The sequence below is a fragment of the Achroia grisella genome, unplaced genomic scaffold (genome assembly GCF_030625045.1).
Source record: "Achroia grisella isolate CSIRO2021 unplaced genomic scaffold, CSIRO_AGI_Agris_v1 utg640, whole genome shotgun sequence".
NCBI lineage: Eukaryota > Metazoa > Arthropoda > Insecta > Lepidoptera > Pyralidae > Achroia > Achroia grisella.
In genome coordinates, this window is record NW_026712977.1 from 4865655 (window position 1) to 4887404 (window position 21750).

The 21750-nt window shown below is 33.0% G+C and overlaps 1 protein-coding gene across 9 annotated transcripts in view; it reads left to right on the top strand.

Annotated features, from left to right (window-relative positions):
* The window catches only part of LOC131849344 (pyruvate dehydrogenase phosphatase regulatory subunit, mitochondrial), a 30239-nt gene extending 10793 nt beyond the window's left edge, over positions 1–19446 (top strand). For 4 of the 9 annotated variants that reach the window (XM_059199399.1, XM_059199398.1, XM_059199405.1 and 1 more), the window contains 15 exons: positions 2736–2948; positions 4463–4626; positions 7590–7723; positions 8197–8299; positions 8672–8773; positions 9190–9362; positions 10844–11036; positions 11416–11565; positions 11881–12047; positions 12645–12793; positions 13387–13684; positions 15588–15767; positions 16369–16569; positions 17105–17211; positions 17579–19446. In XM_059199399.1, coding sequence (XP_059055382.1) covers positions 2736–2948; positions 4463–4626; positions 7590–7723; positions 8197–8299; positions 8672–8773; positions 9190–9362; positions 10844–11036; positions 11416–11565; positions 11881–12047; positions 12645–12793; positions 13387–13684; positions 15588–15767; positions 16369–16569; positions 17105–17211; positions 17579–17711 — 2467 coding nt within the window. In that variant the 3' untranslated portion in view covers positions 17712–19446. Of the gene's footprint in view, positions 1–477; positions 558–2735; positions 2949–4462; positions 4627–6787; positions 6984–7589; positions 7724–8196; positions 8300–8671; positions 8774–9189; positions 9363–10843; positions 11037–11415; positions 11566–11880; positions 12048–12644; positions 12794–13386; positions 13685–15587; positions 15768–16368; positions 16570–17104; positions 17212–17578 lie in introns of those variants that run through there. The other 5 variants (XM_059199404.1, XM_059199403.1, XM_059199400.1 and 2 more) reach the window with 5 other exon arrangements.
* The last annotated feature ends 2304 nt before the right edge of the window (positions 19447–21750 follow it).

Sequence of the window (21750 nt, forward strand, 5' to 3'; positions counted from 1 at the left end):
GTTTATAATTCTTATCTAAATAATAATGTAGCAGTGCGGTAAACAAATGAAAAATATTAGAAAGACTACAGTGTGCCTACTTCAAAGCGCTACACAGTGTCTAAAACTTCTCCTTTGTAAGACCAGTAGTTCTAGATATATTCACCGTTCAGAATTTCATTATTTGTGTGGCTTTTGAAGAATCCCGGGAGCTCTATAGTTCCGGTTCTAGGTGCCCTAGAGAGCGTATGTTAACCCCGTGGCTCGGGCAAGCGCAGTACGCGCATGTTAGAATTGCGCGGTGACTGATATTGATCACTATCCGGGATTTCAAAATAAAGTGGAGAGGCCATAAAGAGGTAGAGAAGCGGACAGTTTAGTATCTTCGTGGCGTTCGTTGAAACATGTATCCAGACATTGTCGGTTTTTCAGTTCATCTTTTGTTTTAACTGTTCGTGTATAGTGTTTATAATTCTTATTTTAATAATAATATAGGAGTGCGGTAAACAAAGGAAAAATATTATAAAGACTAGTGTGCCTACTTCGAAGCGCTACCCAGTGTTGGAAACTTCTCCTTGGTAAGACGACTAGTTCTAGATATATTCACCTATTAAAATTTCTTTGTTTTCTGGAGCTTGTGAGGAATCCCGGGAGCTCTGTGGTTCTGGTTCCAGATGCTCTAGAGAAAGTACGTCAACCTCGTGACACGGGGAAGTGCACTGCGCGCATGTTGGAATTGCGCGGTGACTGATATTGATCACTATTCGGGATTTCAAAGTAAAGTGGAGAGGTGGTATAGGGGTAGAGAATCTCACAGATTAGTAGCCTCGCGTCGTTCGTTGAAACATGTCGTATAGTTAGAATAGTTTTTTTAATTTTTGTTTTTATACTACCTATGTGGGGCAAACAGGCATATTGCCCATCTGATGGTAAATGGTTACCGTAGCCTATGCTTTTAATAATTTTCGAAATAATAATGTAGGTGTTATATGGAGTAAGAAAATAATTTAAGATGATTACGTTCCCTTCTTATCCAGTACTGGAAACCTCTTCTGGATTTAGATATATTCACCTTTAAAAATTTCATTATTTCGTGGGGCTTTCAAAGAATCTTGGGAGCTCTGTGGTTCTGGTTCCGGATGCCCTAGAGAGAGTATGTTAACCCCGTGACTCGGGCAAGCGGAGTACGCGCGTGTTAAAAATGCGCGGTAACTGATATTGATCACTATCGGGGATTTCAAAGTGAAGTGGAGAGGTCGTATAGGGGTAGAGAATCTCACAGATTAGTAGCTTCCTGGCGTTGGTAGAAACATGTCGTATCGAGATTTTTCGGTTTTTCAGTTCATCTTTTATTTTAACTGTTAGTGTATAGTGTTTATAAATCTTATCTAAATAATAGTGTAGGAGTGGGGTAAAGAAGTAAAAATATTATAAAGACTGCAATGTGCCTGCTTCTAGTGCTACCCAGTGTTAGAAACCACTCCTTGATTAGACTACTAGTTCTAGATATATTCACTTTTCAAAATTACATTATTTTGTTGAGCTTTTGAAGAATCCCGGAAGCTCCATAGCTCCGGTTCTAGGTGCCCTAGAGAACGTACGTTAACTCCATGGCAGTGTGCGCATGGTAATATTATGCGGTGACTGATATTGTTTTCTATCCTGGATTTCAAAGTAAGGTGGGGAGGTCGTATATATAGAGGGTAAAGAATCGGACGGTTTAGTAGCCTCGTGGCATTAGCTGAAAGATGTCGGATGTCAAGTCGCGACATTTTCGTTTTTGTTTATTCCTCTTTTGGTTTAATTGTTAGTGATTAATTAATCATTTTAACTTTTGTTGATTGGTTATATTTTTTCGAGGGAATGGTAAAATTTGAAGTGATTTTGTGTTTAGAACGCTGAGCAACCCGCATTAGCATTTATCCTGCGACGTGGACTTGTGCACACGATCAGTATCTGGAAATAAAAAACAACGCAGTAGCAAAAGGGATATAAAAAGGTCATCATTTGAAAATGACGATGTCTATGTTCCCTTAAAATATACAATGTTATGGATATGAACACTTAGTAGAGTAAAGTCACTTACACATTTGAGGGTCCCAAACTCCTTCTTAGATTGTCATAATACATAAAAAGTAAGGTGACCTCGGTGCGCAGGACGCTGTAGTTGGGATCGTATTCGTATAGTAGGCGCGTCGGTGTCGCTTCATTTTGTGATAATTTGTTAGAGACTAAGGCACAATTAGGACAATAAAATCATCAGAGTCATAAAAAACGTGCTTGATACGGAAGAAGTCTTTGCTGCTCTATACATAGTTTACTATAATGACAATAAGAGGAATCAGTGTGACTGAGCGGATTTGAAAAGAGTGCTATAAGTGGATTTGAAATCAATCTCCCAATAATTAGGTATATTACAAATTAGATTATGATATATGTGCCATAATACTAAAACAAAAGTAACATGTTTCCATCATATAATGATAATTATTAAAGGATCTAATTTCGAGTGAAAAGTTAAACCAATTTCTCTTTGCCCTCGTTTTTTTAAATAATAATGGGTTGAAGAAGTATTATGATTTATTTCATTACTTATTGTATATTTTCTTTCTTATAAAAACGCTGGTTTCCAGAATAAAATAAAGCTTAAACCGTTGTTCTTTGAATTCCATATTTACAATTAAACCTTTTTATATTTGCTCCCGTTTTTAACTTTTTACGATTGTTTATTATCATCATCATTTACCTCCCATTAGGGTTGGAGGCGGCAGCCGTTGGTACTCATCAGGGCTTGTTGGTGAATTTAAACCATCACTTGCTCAAGTACGCCTAGCACAGTCATCTATTCGACTACTGAAAGAATTGGAATCTAAGGGCAGACCAACGGGTTGGAAACAATGTGGGTCCTTACTTCTTGCACGGACTCGAGATCGGATGACAGTTTACAGAAGAATGAAAAGTCAATCAGTGTGAGTTTTAGTTTGTAAACAGAAATCCTGCTATTACTAATTATCTATATATGTAAACGTATATATTATCATCTATATAGTTGGATATTATTATATTAATGGTCGAGCTGTCCTCATGAATCCGGCTAAAAACTATAGCATTTGTTAATCTAGGATGTGTACAGAATCAGTCTTTCGAATTCATCCAGTAGTTCTTTCATGAAAGAGTAACAAACACACAATACCTATAAACGAATTTTTACTTTTAGAATTTTAGTGTCATAAATCGGTAGCCCTAAAAATAGTTTCGTCGCCTTGTGGTTTAGAATAATCTGTAATTCATTAATAGTCATTGATTTTTCATTTACTCATCACTAAATGCTCTTGTTAAGAATAAAAGGATGTTGTAAAACCGAACTTTTAAACTAAGTCAGGCATCTTCCTGACTTAGTTTAAAACTATATGGAATGATTTATGGCGAATGAGGGAATGCAGCATTTGTAGAAGGGATATAATTAGGCACTGCAATAACTGTTAAGACCAGAGGCACTTACCTATATGGCCATAAAGTAGTGCTCGCGGTTTCACCTGTATTAAATTAAATAAAAAATATAGACTGTATTATGTTTCATCACAATCTGTTCAGTAGTTTTTGAGTGAAAGAGTAACAAACATCCATACTCACAAAATTTCGCATTTATATTACCAGGTGTGCCGGCGGTTTCAACTGCGTTAAATTTCAATAAAAAATATAGCCTACGTGTTATTCTGATGCGTTAGCTATACTGCTGAATAGTTTCATCAAAATCCGTTCCGTAGTTTTTGCGTGAAAGAGTAACAAACATCCAACGAATTCAACCCAACATCCCAACAACAAACGTTTGTATTAAGATTGTTTTAGCACCGGAAGTATTACTACGCTGCCCCTGTCTTACAATTGAGGCTGTAGATAGGCATGGCCTCGGGGGTCTAGCGGTTTAACCCACTGCTTCCGATGGTTGCGGGTTCGATTCCTCGTACCGTGCAAACATTTGTATTCAGGAGTATGATTATGTGTTATCTATGTTTCTTTTTTTATATAGCACGTAAGTGGCAAACAAGCATACGGCCCATCTGATGGTAAAGGGTTACCCTAGCCTATGGACTCCGAAAAGCCAGTGGTGTCATGTGCGCGTTGCTGACCCTAAATTTATTATAGTTTATTCTATATTTACAAAAAAAAATGTACTTATGTATTTATAGCAGTTGTCTAGTACCATTAACTCAAGCTTTGGCACTTGATGGCATTGTGTGAATTATCCAGTGTGAAAAAAAATCATCAATAAAAATTTTATGTGATCTAAACTCAAATTTTAGTCAATTTTTATGAATAATTATATATATGCATACTATGCGTTATTATGGATTCGCAGTTACCACAATTTTATTTTGTGGAAATAAAAAAATGTTTTTTTATTCATAAAATTTATAAGACCATACTGATTTGGTACCTCAAATTATTATATTTTGATTTAAAGTTATAAACTTTTCAACAGATCATGGGGTATACCATGCGAGCTGGTAACCCCAAAACGATGTCAAGAAATCTGGCCCATGCTGAATGTGGATGATATCCTTGGGGGACTTTGGATACCAGGAGATGGAGTTGGTGACCCCCACATGTTCTGCATGTCATTAATAAAGGAAGCCGTGGAAAACGGTAAGTTTATTTTTATATTATAGAACAGCTATGCTCGCGACTTTGTTGCTGTTGTATTTGAAATATAATCTTATATAAGGTTTAAGGTTATTATCTTATATAAGGTTAGACGTATAAGCAGCAAGGATATGTAAGTACCTATTATAACTAATAACTTTCTTTTTATGCTTATTGTTATTTCCCATGTAACCCACACGAAAATATAAAAGATTTTTAAAATAAATTTTGTATTTGTTATTGTCACTCACTAATCACTTCGTATAAGGGTACTTTTATTGCTTCCCAAAAAGTGCTGCGTATAGATAGTTTTGTAGATTAGTTTAGATACTGAGAATGTTGTGCACCCATACTAATGTCAATAATTGTTTCACAATTTGTCGAGAAGGTAACATTTGAAATAGTCACGTGATTTAATCTCCACTGAAAGCAATGACAGCCTTCACGTGGTCAATGTTTATTTCTAGTGATAGCCTAATTAACGTAACTTCGTCCTCATCTATCATCCTACGATAGTATTCCACATGTAGATGGTATCATTATACGATATACATCCAAGAAAACACGTTAAAAAGTTCACACGAAAATAATTATTCATACCCAAATAGATACTAATTAAACATTGAAATTATGTTAATTTTTTTTCCTTAGAACACCGCTTTAGATAATTATTTTAGTAAACGAAAGTTTCACCTTTGTTGTGGCATATATAAGAAAAAAATCGATATATAGAAAATTATATGTATGTATTATAAAATTATATATTATATTTATTTGTAGTTTATAGAACTTCGGATTTGAGCGATAGGATGAAACAAAGATATAAATTATGAAAAGCATGCTGGAATAAAAAAGTGATAACAAATCGATTAAGCGCTTTCGGTAATAGTGATTGTGCACAAGAAACTAAACAAATATATACCTCAAAATATTTTTTATACTCGCTGATGTCAATACAACGTTGAATGTAAATGAACTGAAGTGAAACAAAATAGACTGAAGTACCCGAAACAATTTGAGCGAACTGATGAATAACTGAACTGAACTGAAAACTTATATCAATTAAAACGAAGCATACTGAATTGAAATAAGCCAAAGTGAATTGAAGCGAACAGATGTGATGAGTACTAAATTAAACGTGAAACGTAAAAATGTAACTATATAAAACTAAACCAAATTAAATAAACTGATGAATTGAACTGACATGATGCGAAGACAACTAAAGTGAAATCAAAAGAAATGAAGCAAGAACAACGCATTGAAATAATATAAAATGAAGTGAAAACAGAAAATTGATAAATTATATAAAACTATCGAACATTTTTCTAACAACCAATCCATTTTTGAAAGGTCTATTAATTATCATTTTCTTATCAGTTGGTAATCTATGGTGCATTTTTATTATATTATTATAACTGTTTATTTCAAATATTGCACTTTTATAAATTTGCTTCAATAATAATTTAAGATTAAAAATATTTCAATGTGTCTTCGTAATAAAACTACTTTGTTTATAATCTAGTTAGGGAACGGAGTTTATGTCTTTAAATAACATCTGGCAGGACTATGGATTTGAACAAATTGGCTGTAGCTTCTACTATACCTTAACACGGAAGCAACATATCAGTATGTTTGAGCTGTTTTCCGCCTACTGTATACTTAGGACGTCTGAAAATATAACTTTCTTTTTTCTAATTTTTAACAACAGTATGTTATTTTTAATTACACTGTCTATCTAATTACAAAATGTGTGTGGTCAGCTTCTTGTATATTTTGATTACTGCGTTAAAGAATGTGATATAAGTAATTGTATTAATTTTAAGTCATTCTAACCAGTTATAAACTTCAAAAAAATGTATATTTATGGATATATTAATATTGTCATTGAACTTAGAAGCCATATCCAGCCATAATAGTGCCTGTCCAATGATACCGTATTTTTCCAGTTATTTAAATACCATGATTCGTCTTTCAATAAATATGACCACTATTGACACTTTATTGTAGATGTACTTTTTAAATAATTAAGTAAATTTTTAAATAATGCAATACAGCTGGTTACATTTTTTGGCGTTTCCTATGAATCTGGAATATAATGTCCCATAGAGGTGCAGTTAGACATGATTTTAAAATATTATCAATTCTTTTAAAACATTTTTTGCAGAGTATATCGAACTGAATTAAAGTGAAGCTAACAGAATGAATGAAGCGAGCTGAAATTAAAAGAAAACTATATGAATCGGATTGAAACGAATTAGATTGAAATGAAACGATCAGCAGAAAGCTACACTGAAATGGAACAAACTAAACTTAAGAGAAACAAAATTAAACGCAATAGAATGCAAAAAATATATAATGATGTAAGTAAAACGTATTACCTGACGGAAGCGGAACTGAAGTAAAGTCGACAAAAGTGAAGCGACCTGCAGTGAAGTGAAACGAACTGAACTGAAGTGGAGCTAAGTGTTCTTAAGCAAAGCGAATTGAAATTTATTGTTGCTTAAAATGTGGTATTAGAGTCAAAAGTCAGTCGAGTATTTATCCATCGTGACATGCAGCTGTAAATGGTGACAAGATTTACAATTTAATATTAATTCTTACTACAAATGATTCTGAGTATAATATATAAAATGGAAGTATAATATAGAATTTTAATCTGAACCGGCTCTCCTGCGTGTACTTATAATGCCACATTATTTCTGCACTGCTCTGTAATAATGTTTTCTTGTATCAATGTATAATAATATACTACGCAGATGAAAAGTAAGCTATGTAAGTTTGAAGTGTCGTGAAATTGTAAGATAAAACTTAGTTCTTAGAAATGTCAAACGTAATTCGCCGTCATATCCGTATTGCTTTTTATGTGTGCTCAGCTTATTTACTATTCTTTTTACTTGGAAATAGTAAATAAAAAGAAAAGTCAGTTAGACTTTACTTGTTAATGTTATATCTCTTATATTTATTAGGCGTAAAAGTTATGGAGGACTGTGCAGTGACAGGCGTGTCGTCTAAAGATGGGAAGGTGTCCGGTGTGGAGACCACTCGGGGATATCTGCAGTGTCAATACTTCGTTAACTGTGCTGGTTTCTGGGCGAGGCAGGTAAATTAATAATCATTTTGTTGCATAGAACACACACATTCTTGAGATATAATAGCTGTAAGATATGCAGTAATTTATACCGCTATATTAATACTAACTTTTTGTAACTTTTAACTTTTTGTTAAAAATTGTAACCTTTTCCTCCATTAATTATTATTCCTTATTGATCTAGAACATGACCCTGCATTTTAATTTTCATTCAAATCAGTCTAGTCATGTAAGCTTGAGTAACAAATATCCAAACTATATTTATAAACCACCATATTTAGAAAATAACATTGAATTAAAGAAAAATACCAGAAATTATTGTTGAATACTATGTATATAGAATATATATATGTAGTATATGTAGTAATTCTAATAAGTATAAATAAATTTTGACATGAAGCCGTCACATGAATTATATATTTGATGATGCTTTTTCTTTTGTGATTCCATATATTAGATATCTCTTAAACATTTTTATCCATCAGGTGGGGCAGCTTGCAAAACCGCAAGTGAAAGTACCGTTATTGCCTTGCGAGCACTACTATCTACATACTAAGCCCATCGATAGTTTGGGTCCTATGACACCAGGTATTTACTATCCTCCTATACTATTAGGTGTTTACTATTCTCTATTACTACATAGTTATACATACGTACCTTGACGTGTAGTGATAATGAAACGAAAATTTCATTTAAGTTTTTCTATCACTTGTTTTTTTATGATATGATATTTTATTAATATGTTCAATTTACATGATATGTTTGTATGAATTAAAATTTTTGATGATAAAGCTGCAATGAAAAAGAGTACAATAGTGAAAAATATTGCACAATTGTACTTATTGTAATCATTATGAGCTAAATCCAACTAAATTGTAGCGTACCTCAGCTAGCCGCGTTGTTTGATCATATGGTGATTATGTGATAAAGAAATAGCATAAATGTTTATGTCCTTTGCAGTTGTTCGGGACCCTGACGGCTACATATATTTACGCGAAAGGGACGGCTGTCTTTTAGCTGGTGGGTTTGAACCAGTCGCTAAACCCGTTTATGAAGAAGAAAGTGAGTTGATATTTATAATCCATATCTTTTTCCTCCTCGGTTGTTCAGCGCCTTAGCACACAGCTTTACTTCCTACGTACGCGGTTTCTATTTTTCGCATAAAAATACATTTAAGTATTACTATTAGTTATCTTGTATCTATAACACAAGCTCTACTAATCTTGCGACTAGATGGCGCTGTGTGAATTGTACATCATTTATAATAATAATAGCATATTATTATAAAAGTAAATTTTGTGATAATTTGGGAAATTATCACAAAATAAAACCTTTATCATAAAATTTCAAATAAAACCGTATTGTTTTAAAATGACAGGCTAATACCTTCACAAGCTTTTATATATAATATATAATTTACCGCTCTATTTCCTTATATATTTCTTAGTAGAATCGACTAAATTTAAAAATATGTACAGTTCAGAAATCAGAGCAACGCCGCGTGGCTGAAGACTGGGATCAATTCCACGTGCTCCTGCAAGAGCTTCTGAAGCGCGTCCCAGCCCTAAACCAAGCCGTATTACACAAACTATGTAACGGTCTCGAAGCGTTTTCACCGGACTGTAAATGGATCGTCGGCGAAACTCCTGAGGTTAGTAATTTTTATAGAACTACGCCTGCCTGAGTGACTGCTTACGTACCACTGAGCTGTTCAGCACAAAAGCAACATGTTATCTAGTACCTATAACAAACTTAATTTGGAACTAGACGGCGCTGTGTGAATAGTCCTAAAATGTTATTATTCCATATAGCAACTTCAAGGTTGAAACCTGACTGAAATTTCTTTGTCCATGTAAATGTATGTATATTTTGAAAGCATATGCTTTCGGATTTCTTTTATATAAATATTTAACAAAATTGTTCAATGTTTAGTTTTGAATTAAATAAAAAGTATATTATTCAGTAGTCCTAACGCTACTGGAATTGTATCAATGAAATGGCTTAGTTATATACTTTCCGACAATATCATCAGTTCATGAAAACAACATAACCCAGTTTTTGTTAACGATTGATAACGGTTTTTAGTAACATATTTTTTGTTCATGTAAAAGAGCAATAATGTAAATAAATGTATATTTCTAAAGATTTATTAACAGTGCATCCTGAAGATTATATAGTGATTGCGGAATGTTCGATATTGCGAATATTGCTGTTCCAATCCAGCTAAATTCGCCCTATCGGGCCCTCCGCGGTCATGTGAACATCCATAAGAAGAGTTGGTTCGAGGTAACATATACGAGTATTAACATTTTTTGTATTTTTGTCATATGTTTTAAAAGAATGTAAATGAAATGATTGGTTTATGTAAAATTTGTTATACAGATTGTAAATTATTGGAGCAAAGTCCTTTTACGTGGTTAAGTGAATTGTTTAGTCAATACAAAAAGTTGTAAAAATTACGTAAGCAACTTCGTTTCTAATGAGGATACCCTGAGCGCACACTTAATTTTTAAACGGAAGCGTAATTGCCATTATTAATTTTGGTTCAAGAATATAAAGTAGTGAAATTACATCATACGGAGCCATTACGGAGTGGTTCAAGATAACAATTTGAATTGAGGGATATTTTTTCATTCGGTGATAATTTAATAGTATGGTGCACCCGCGATAACGGTATACGGTAGGAAGGCACCAGTGAAGGATGAGAGGAAGAGCATGATGTTAGATCAGTTTCCAGGGAGAGGTATCATTTATCTATTTCAGGTAGCCGTCAAGTTTGCCATGCCAAAAATATGATGATGGAGGTGGTGCTGATGAAGGTGATGATGGTGCTGACGGAGACAATGATGGCGGCGATGATGATGAAAGTTAATCATCACACCCATCATTACTCTTATCATCACTCCCTACATTATCATCACAGCCACGATCATCAGCATCAGCCTTGTTTTCACCATCATCATTATCAACGACTCAACACCAGCTCGTCGGCGTATATACATATATATAAAGTGTTAATTATAAATGTACAATTTTTTATCAAATGTCCAAGTGATTGCCGCGCGGCATACGTCGGTGGTCAGATTATATCGTAATATACTATTATAATTCTTTTTTTTTTACATTCGCTAGATGTCCAATTATCACGTAGCCGCTGGTATGAAAACTGTTGGAATCTCGGCCGCCGGGGGTGTCGCTGAAGCTACGGTTGATGAAATCGTCGACGGTTACACTAAATACGACATGTATGAATTGCATATCAACAGATTTCTGGGTCTACACAACAACAAAAGGTTTTTAAGAGACCGCGTCAAGGAAGTGCCAAGTGAGTTGTACTTATAATAATGCGGTATGTTTTTAATGTGTACGCGACATACTCTCCGAAACTGAAAAGGTTTTATTACAATCCATTAGGTTTATTCTGATAGTTTTGCAGATAGTCAGTTTATATTTTTATAGCAAAATGTACTTACTTATTTGAACATACACTCAGAATTTTATTTTAATTGGTATGTGTTACGTTTTAATATCATGATGAATGTCTACCTCGGTGTTTTACCAATTTAGCACACTGCCTTTCTCTCGAAGGTCGCGGGTTCGATTCCTCGCACTGTACATATTTATGAGTATGTTTGTATCGGTCTGACTATTTTCTATTTATATTATTTATTATTAATTTAATTTAAATTTAATAATATTTTCAGGTGTACACTATGGTCTACCGTATCCGTTCCATGAATTCGAGACCGGTCGTAATTTGAGATTATCGCCGATTTATCCAACACTACGAGACAATGGTGCTGTGTTCAGTCAAGTAATGGGTTACGAAAGGCCTACATGGTTCGAAACTATTGGTAAGAATTTTTTATTATTATTATTAATATATTTCTATTACTATTATTTTCTATAAACTAAGTTTTATTAACAACTATATTTGATTAATTTGAATCATAGTTTTCTATGTTAATAGTAAATGCAAAAATAACATTCATGACCAAGGTTATCAGTACACTAAAATGCCCAAATGTTTTGGTGATATGATAGTTGAGTTTTGAATAAATAGCCTTCGTCAATTTGCTGTGTATGGTAGTAGATCCACCCTTTGTTTTCATAAAGTTGAAGTGTCTTTATTTTCCATTTTTGTCAGTGATTGATTTGTATTTGCACAGATAGCGAAAACAACGAGCCAATTAGTAAGCCGCTGCCGTTCAAAATTGCCCACACCAAGACCTTTGGCAAACCACATTGGTTCGATATTGTGCAGCGAGAATACTGGGCGTGTCGAGAGGCTGTCGGCTTGTCAGACTACTCGTCGTTCACCAAGATTGATATACAGGTATGCTTTTCAATTCGCATTTATTTTTATCCCCCTTTTAGGTTATTGTCTCATATTAAAGATTACCTCTTTTATAGGTAGGTATAAATAGTAAGAATAAGATCTTATTTTTATAATATTATAAACGTGAAAGTTTGTAAGTATGGATGTTTGTTTACTCTTTCACGCAAAAACCACTGAACGGATTTTGATGACATTTTACAGTAATATAGCTTATATATCAGAATAGCATATAGGATATAAATATATTGCAGGTGAAACCGCGGCCACAGCTAGTATTAAATAAGAATAACTAGCTAGCCGTAGTGGATGTTGGGGATACTAGTAATATATTGCTTTAAACGGCTAAAATGTCCTAAATGAATGAATTTTTGATTTGATTTGGCTTTAAACATATAATATTGTTTGATTATATACAACATCAAACTCTGAAACTATGTACAGGTGTTTCCATTGTCGCAAAAAAAATTAACAAACTTATAAATGTACGAATGGATCGACGTAGAAGAAAAAAACATATCATCACTCTCTAGAATACGATACTCAAATGTCATCCAACTTTTCTTCTATAATTATTAATATAAAGTGTATTTTCAGTCCAAAGATCTAGAAGTAGTAGACCTGCTCCAAAACTTGTGCTCCAACGACGTGGATGTACCAATTGGCAGTATCATTCATACGGGCATGCAAAACGAAAGGGGAGGTTACGAGAACGACTGCAGTCTGGCGCGCATATCTGAGAATCAGTGAGTATACATAAAGGTTATAAAAATATATTTCTATATGTTAATTACCTTATTTTAATTATGACGTTGATGTACAATATCGCTGAATTCATAAATCACAGTATCCAAATACTAAACGACTAACATAATATAGACTTAAAACTGAACGTAACTAAGAAACTTCACACACACTATTCACTATTCACTAATGGATATTTTTAGTGAATAGTGAATAGTGGTCGATATTTTTGTCTATTTTGTATTTATATATTATAATATTTACATCGGTGTATCCACTCGAATATTGTATAATAATAGTAATTACGCCAACCCCAAATGAATAGGATGAGAGATGAGATAAGGAGTGCTTCTTTCTTAACTATGTAGGGTACTAGACAACTTTTATAAATACTGAAATATTTGTTTTTTTATAAATTCAATACATATTGGATATCATTCTGGATGATACAAATCGTCATACTCAAATACAAATGTTTGCACCTTGCTAGTAATCGAACCAGCGACTATCGGAGATAAAGCTGTGTGCTAAACCACTAGATCACCGAGGCCAGTCTTAATTTAATACTCTTTAAAGCTCAGTATTGTATTTTTAGCTACATGATGATAGCGCCAACAATTCAGCAGACGCGGTGCAAGGTGTGGCTGAAACGCCACCTGCCGTTGGACGGGTCTGTTAGTCTGTCCGACGTGACCTCCATGTACACTGCCATCTGTGTCATGGGGCCCTTCACCAGGAGTCTCATGTCCGAACTCACCGATACAGACTTATCGCCAGCCAACTTCCCATTCTTCACTTTTAAGGAGTTGGATGTTGGATTGGCCAACGGCATCCGAGCTATGAACTTGACGCACACTGGGGAGTTAGGCTATGTGCTGTATATACCTAACGAGGTTAGTATGTACATATTTTTAATTTAGAACTTTATTTTTTTTATTAAAGTAATTAATCATTATTTATATGTGCATTAGACACTGGCTCTAAATAGCAGAAGATAAGAATATTGTGCCTATATCATTGTAATTAAACTAAATATTTGATTATTAAGTATTTACCAAAGATATAAAATTACTTCCCATTCGATCATTCCCATCAAACATATATTTCAAATATTACTAAACTCTCATTATCTTGCTCTGTAATTGAATTAGATCTAAATTTCCCATTGTTCTCATCCAGTATGTAATATATATATATATATATGTATTTATATAATATGTATAAGTGTATAAGATTATTTATTTATCCTTATAAAATTTATAACATGTATGTTCATCTATAAGTGTCTAATAATTATATTGTCTAGTGTGCATCTCCTACCTTTTCTCTCTCTAGGTACATGCTCTCAGTCGATGCAAGGTTTGTAAGAGATTACTAAAAGCGTTAAGACCGCCTTTTTTTAAACATTTTTATTGTACTATACTTATTATTCTTTATTTATTTGTTATTAACTCACCCTGTAATTGAATTATATCTAAATTTCCTCTTGTTCTCATCCAATATGTCTTATTTATGTATCTGATATGTATTATCTATTTATAGTATCTATGTATTTACGAAATAAAAATATCTATGTATTTGTATAGTTCCCTAGTACCCATAATGCTTTAACTAGCTTAACTTGAGTCTAGATGGTGCTGTGTGAATTGTCCTGAGATTATTATTATTTTATTATATAGTATATGCATTTATGCTTATAAAATGTATGTTCGTCTATAAGTGTATAATAAATATATTGTCTTCTACCTTCTGTCTCTACGTATGTACTCTCTGTCAATACCAGGTTTGTAATAGATTGCTAAAAGCGTTGAGACCGCCTTTTGTAAAACATTTTTATTGTACTGTACTTATTCTTGTTTATTTGTCATTATTTCACCCTGTAATTGACTTATGTCTAATGTTCCTCTAGTTCTCATCCTATATGTAGTATATATATGTATATAATATGTATTAGTGTGTAAGATTATTTATGTATGTTAAAAAAAAATATGAAATGTGTGTTCATCTATAAGTGTATAGTAAATATATTTTCTAGTGTGCGTCTCCTATCTTTTCTCTACGTACATAATCTCTGTCAATACCAGGTTTGGAAGAGATTGCTAAAAGCGTTAAGACCGCCTTTTGTAAAATATTATTATTGTATACTTATTGCTCTTTGTTTATTTGTCATTATCTCACCCTGTAATTGAATTATATCGTACCCTCTAGTTGTCATCCAATATGTAGTATATGTATGTATATAATATGTATCAGTGTGTTAAGTTTATTTATTTATGCTTATAAAATTATAAATATATTGTCTAGTGTGCGTCTCCTACCTTATCTCTCTGTCAATACCAGGTTTGTAAGAGATTGCTAAAAGCGTTAAGACCGCCTTTTGTAAAATATTTTTATTGTACTGTAATGTTGTTCATTGTTGATCTGTCATTATCTTACTCTGTAATTGAATTATATCTACGTTTCCTCTTGTTTTCACACAATATGTAGTATATATATGTATTTGTGTAAGTATATTTATTTATTTTGATAAAATGTATGTACATGTATAAGTGTATAATAAATATAATTGTTTAGTGTCCGTCTCCTACCTCCTTTCTCTATGTTAATATTGTCTGTTTTGTAAGAGATTCCTAAAAGCGTTAAGACCGCCTCTTGTAAGACATTTTTATTGTTCCTTATTATTCTGTGAGCAACAAAGAGTTATTATTATTATAACTATTTCTTGTTCACTATCTTCTGCTATTATTCTTTTTTCTTGAAGATAAACAATATATTGACTAAACATTTATTTGACAGTTCGCTCTGCACGTGTACAACCGGTTGATGGCCGAAGGTGAGAAATATGGCATCAGTCACGTGGGGTACTACGCGTCGAGGGCGCTCCGTGTAGAAAAGTTCTTCGCGTTCTGGGGACCAGATTTGGATACGAAGACCACACCGCTCGAGTGCGGGCGCACTTGGCGGGTTAAGTTTGATGTAAATTATACCTCCCAATCAGTTTTTTATCTGTCTGTACGCGATAATCTCCGAGATTATTGACTGGTTTTTCATGAGATTTTCATAATAGATAGGAGTAATTGAAATTAGTAGAAATATGTTTTTGTTCACAAATTCTTACTTTAAAATTATTTCTCAGTGCTATTTCAATTTAGATAAAGTGTTTGTTTTTGTTGTGTTTATTTACTTTATTGTTTTGTATCAATAAAAAAGATAAACAACGAATACATTTGAGGAAGTATGAAAGTAGTTTCACTTTTGGAGAAGATGAAAAGCAATCGTCTGTCATGGTATGGGCAAGTAATGCGTAAGAATGAAGAGAATATTTCAAAGAAAGTATGGCATAAGAATGTGGATGATGATGATGTGATAAGGGCGGAGGAGGGCCGAAAAAGAGAGATGGACTGTGTGTAAGATGATATGGCAAGAATGGGAGTAAATGTCGACATGAGTGTGAACAACGATGAGTGGAAGAGGAAAATATATTGCGCCAACCACAAATGAATGGGATAAGGAAGAAGCAGATGATGACGTGTTTTCTATTTATTACGCGATTTAATTTCCCCTTTTTCTTATGTAGAAAGACATACCATTTATCGGTCGGGACGCCCTCTTGCGGCAACGGGATGAAGGTGTGCGTCGCCAGTACGTGCAACTATTGCTGACCGACCACGACCACGAACTAGACATGTGGTCATGGGGAGGCGAGCCGATATACCGCGACGGTAATTACTGCGGTCGTACCACTACCACCAGCTATGGGTACACTTTCAAAAAACAGGTATTACACACTATTTATGACATGTTATAATTTAAATAATGTAAATCAAATATTGTAATGGGGGAAAACTGTAATTGTTACAGCCTATGCTATAAATACTATAAATGACGTAGAGGAGTAAATTGCAACAGTTATGCTCGCTATAAAGTTCAAACTTGTGGCGGCGTGGTGGGCCCGGTCGACGTGCTTCCTCTAATATGGTTGAGTGTATCGGCCGCCAACGTACATATTTTGCTCTTTCTTACCCGTTCCTCGCCTCCCCGCACATGCCCTGCGTACATTACTAAAAAATTCCTTCCAATTCTAATAAAGACTCCAGTTTTGGGAGAAGGGAATTGTTAGTAATTTAAACCACAGAACAAAAAACTTCTTTGTTCTGTAATTAAAACCAATGCAATACAATTTGGTTAACTTTGCCTAAATTGGTAACAAGCAAGTCAGCATACGAATTAACATACAGGTTAAATTGTATAACTCCAGATATCGTAATATTTGTTCGCAACAATTACTAATTGGAAGTTTTATATATTTGCAGGTATGCCTCGGTTTCGTGCAGAATATAGATGCGGATGGTATTGCCCAGCCCGTCACGAACGACTACTTACTCAGCGGCCACTACGAGATTGATATCGGTGGTATTAGGTAAATATATTATCTTGCTACTTACTAATATTATAAACGCGAAAGCTTGTCAGTATGTCTGTGCTGTGAGATTGTGATGTTTATCTATTAACAAATGTCCTTAAATATCATTCATTACTGAATTGTTCTTCTCTACCTTTATTCTGTTAAGGTCCTTACACTCTTTGAAAATTGCCATATTTGTATTGCCACGTGGAATTATATTTTATTATTATATTAATAAATACCAACCTTTAATTACTTATCACAACGATTGTAAGAATATTTTTTAATCTGTGACAAGGTCTTAGCAAATGCAAGTTTCATGCGTTGCTGAATAATATTATATCTGTGGAGACGTTATGTTAATGTTATCTGTTTCTATTAGATATGCTGCTAAAGTCAACCTGCATTCACCAAATCTGCCTACTAAGTATCCTGATAAGGAGCGCGATGTGTACCAAGCTACAAGAAAACTACACGATCCTCAGCAATTCCTTGGTAGACATTACCAACCGTAATTATCCCAAATTTATTTTGTTATTATTACTACAATAATGGCAAAAGTCATATGTTCCATACTTTCCTAATGATAATCATTTCCTAACTTCTGTGATTGCTATTATTGTTGTAAATAGTTCCTAACAAACGAAGTGTCAAGTCCGCAATGATAAAATAATAAATATATTCAATATTTGTTATGTTTGAAGATCGGACTTAGTTTGAAATATAACATTAATTCAACATATATAAAACCATAACAGCATATTCCAATAGTATCAACATAACATAATAATAATAATAAAATAACGTTGATACTATATGATATGTTACGGATCGTGCTCCTAACTTTTTATAACATATATAACGTTGAATTTCAGTGCCTAAAATCTTCTAGAGTTAGTAAATGTATATATACCAAACGATAAAAGAGGCGAATATTGGTTTTAATAAATTGTTATTTACAATTGTACTAATTTTTGTAGATAATCATTTACAGAAACTTTTTAATTATATTCCATTACATTTTTCGTTATAAACACGTAAAATGTGATCACATATTATTATTACAGCTTCTTTGTATCTCGTATTTTCAAATTTATCCGAATCTTTTCTAATACTTTACTACCTATTTCTAGATGAAGAGATTATTTTGATTGTAAAAGGACTGTAATAGATTACAATAAACTGTAGGTTTTCTATAATTGTAAAGCTAATATGATTAATAATTTATTTTCATCTCAAGTTATTTTATAGCATTTAGTAAGACATTTCTCGGCAATGTGAAATAATACTCAGTAAACTAATGGAAGAACAACTTTAATTGTAATTACTTATTTATTTATGATGTAGTTCCATGAAGGTATACTATTTAGTGACACTTATCATTAATGCAGCATTCTTTGTAATGAATAATATTCTTATTTAGACCTATTTTACAACATTTGCTGAATATAGGTCGAATGAGTAATGTAATTCGTAATAAATAACTCTTGTCAGTTTGATATTCCAAATTACAATGATAACTAACAGTAAACATTTTAAATTCCTTATGAACCTTGAATGTACGTATAATATACATATTTAATTGTTATTGTATGAAAAGACTGATTCATTGTTGATTCTATCAGAATTTCGACTATACAATTAAATATAAATTATTAGCTTGTTTGACAAGCGGATAATTGTATCCATTATAAATATCATTCGAACAGATACAGTAGTTATGTATCAAAAGACTGAAACTGTTTTAACAAAGTTTGGCACATTGAAATTAAAATTTATTTCATAAATTTTAACAACCGTCACATATTGTAATCTTCTCTTGCCGAAATTAAACTTAATTGGTGTTTATGAAGCTACACCGATAATAAAACAAGACGGATAATGCGAAATCACATCATGCAAGGGAAGAATTATATAGAATCAGATGATTTAATTATTAGGGTTCAATATCCGCCATTTAGCTCGGGAACCCTAATGACAGTGATATTACTAATAATAAGATATCTTCCTATAGAACCCTAAGTTAATTCATATATTATTTTTATTTACAATTATTATAAAAGTATCACTATTAATTGTAACGATTTCTTTGTGCCTATATGATTGCCCTGGCGGCATGATATGAACAGGATCTTCTCAAAACTAATTGAGCATTTTCTGGAAATTATAAAAGTTCGGTATGCTTACTATGATCTGTTGCATACTGAAACTCTTAAATTTACATACATATAATGTATAAATAACCGTAGTTTTGGGATTGACTCATGAATGTCATAGTAGCAAGATCATTATTTTAGAGTTTTGTTAGAGTAGATAGTTACGATTTTTTGATTTGTTTATTAAAGTAATTCAAATGTAAAGACAATAAATTGTCTCTGTAGAATTATTAATATTTAGATAGCAACTATACTGCAATGATTAAAAGTAAATGTATTTTGGTTTCTAAAATTATCAGATCTTATTCAAGATGTAAACCAAATGTTAATATACTTGATATATAATTAAAAAAATATTAAACAGTGAATACTTGTTTCATGTCTTTCCTACCTGAATCTATTTAATTAATCATTATACAACATTAAATTACATTAAACTACAAAATTATATTAACCAAGTGTTGTGTGTATTGTAAATATAGTATTAATTAATAACAAGTAACATGTTTGCAGGTACCTTAAAACTATTCAATAGGCATTTTATTAAATTACATTATTATACCTATTAATAATCAACTGCAATTTATTCTAACTTAGAAATTCGCATAATTAGAGATTCACCTATATGTTTACTTGGTATTTCAAATACTGAACTAATTCTATACAAAATAAATATATGCTCTTTAAAAAAATGATGATTTTAATTTTGTTTCCATCAGCAAAAGTTCATAAAATATATAATCGAATATCAGTAGATCTTAGCAAGGCAACGACGTTAAGTTGTTGGCTGCGCGATATAAAATTACTGGTAATTTAAATTACAGTTATTCAACTTTCTTTTTTACAATTTTTCTTTATCTACTTTTTTGTAGAAAGCCATTGTATTGTCCTTTGTTTAATTTTTAGTTATAAAACGATCTCTACCATTATTTTTCTCAAAATCCAATTGTCAAATTTCTTATATTATATTATAGCTACACATTAAATATACTTTATTTAATCTGTAGCCACTGTTTGTTTTTGCCACACACAATGTTTTGACACATTCGTATATCATATTTTATTAATATACTTACACCTCTATGTCTACCTCATATGCAGGAAGCATGCTCGGATCTTAATTTTTTCGAGGCGGGGCAGAAACTAAAAAATACCTAGAATCCTATTCCTAAATTTTGGCAGGAGATGGGGGGGGGCCCCCATCTCCTGCCAAAATTTAGGAAATGGTGATTTCTAACAAATAGTTCACTAGAAAACTCACAGTATGTAAGTATAGGAGAAAGTGATAGAGAAGCGATTTCGTGAAGAGACTGTGATCATCCAAAAACAGTTTGGATTTATGCCAGGCCGAATTACCATAGATGTCATATTTGCACCGCGCTAGCTATGCGACAAATACAGACGGGATCATAAAAACTGCAGGTTTTTGTGAGCCCGTGGTGTCTGTGGACTTGGAAAACGCATACGATAAAGTTAATCAGACAGTTTTCTGGTAGGCCCAAATCGTTGAAAGAAAATAAAAATATGGTGAAAGATAGAGGTGTGCTAGTGTAGTATGTGGAGATTTTTTAATTGATTATGCCCCCAGCCTGGGCAGGTTACGCTGGCTGAGTACCAGTTCAGGATATGAGCGTAAGGCCAGGTAAGTTAGTCCATCGTGACAAATTGATGGTTTCAGGGGGGAACAGTATAGAGGTCAACCTGACATTGGTATATTACTATTAAAAAATTCATTAATTCATATTAATAACAATCCCCCCACTCCTCAAAAATATGTGGATTTAATTTATGTTAAGTATAGTCATGATCGGCTAGCCGCAGAAAACTTCAACGAGTTCAGTGTGGCTATCTTGGTAATGTATGCTTGGACATCAAAGATGGAAGGAGAGGCACCCTGTACACCATAAAATTTTGCGTAAAACTATATATTTAGTTTTACGCAAAATACTACTTTTTGCCATGCACAACCACATTGTGTAGTCACCTTCCAGCAATGGTATTTCCGAATCGATACGATATTGATACCTTCAAGAAAAGAGCTTATTCCTTTTTAAAAGGCCAACAACGTACTTGCAATTCCCCTGGTGTTGCGGATGCTCATTGGCGGCGGTAATCATTTACCATCAGGTGAGCCGCATGCTCGTTTGTTCCCCTGTGTTATAATAATATGATTCGTCTCTGAACCTATAGATTTTTTAGTTTAGTTTAGTTGGCCTATTGTAGATAGTGTCTACAATAGACAAACTAGCAAGATGTACCTGATCGCAGCTTGCCTAAAACTATATATATAGGTTTCTATTTTATTATTATACAATAGGCAAACTAAACTAAACTAAAAAATCTATAGGTAGGTTCAGAGACGAATCATATTTCTCTTTCCTGACATTTTTATAACTAA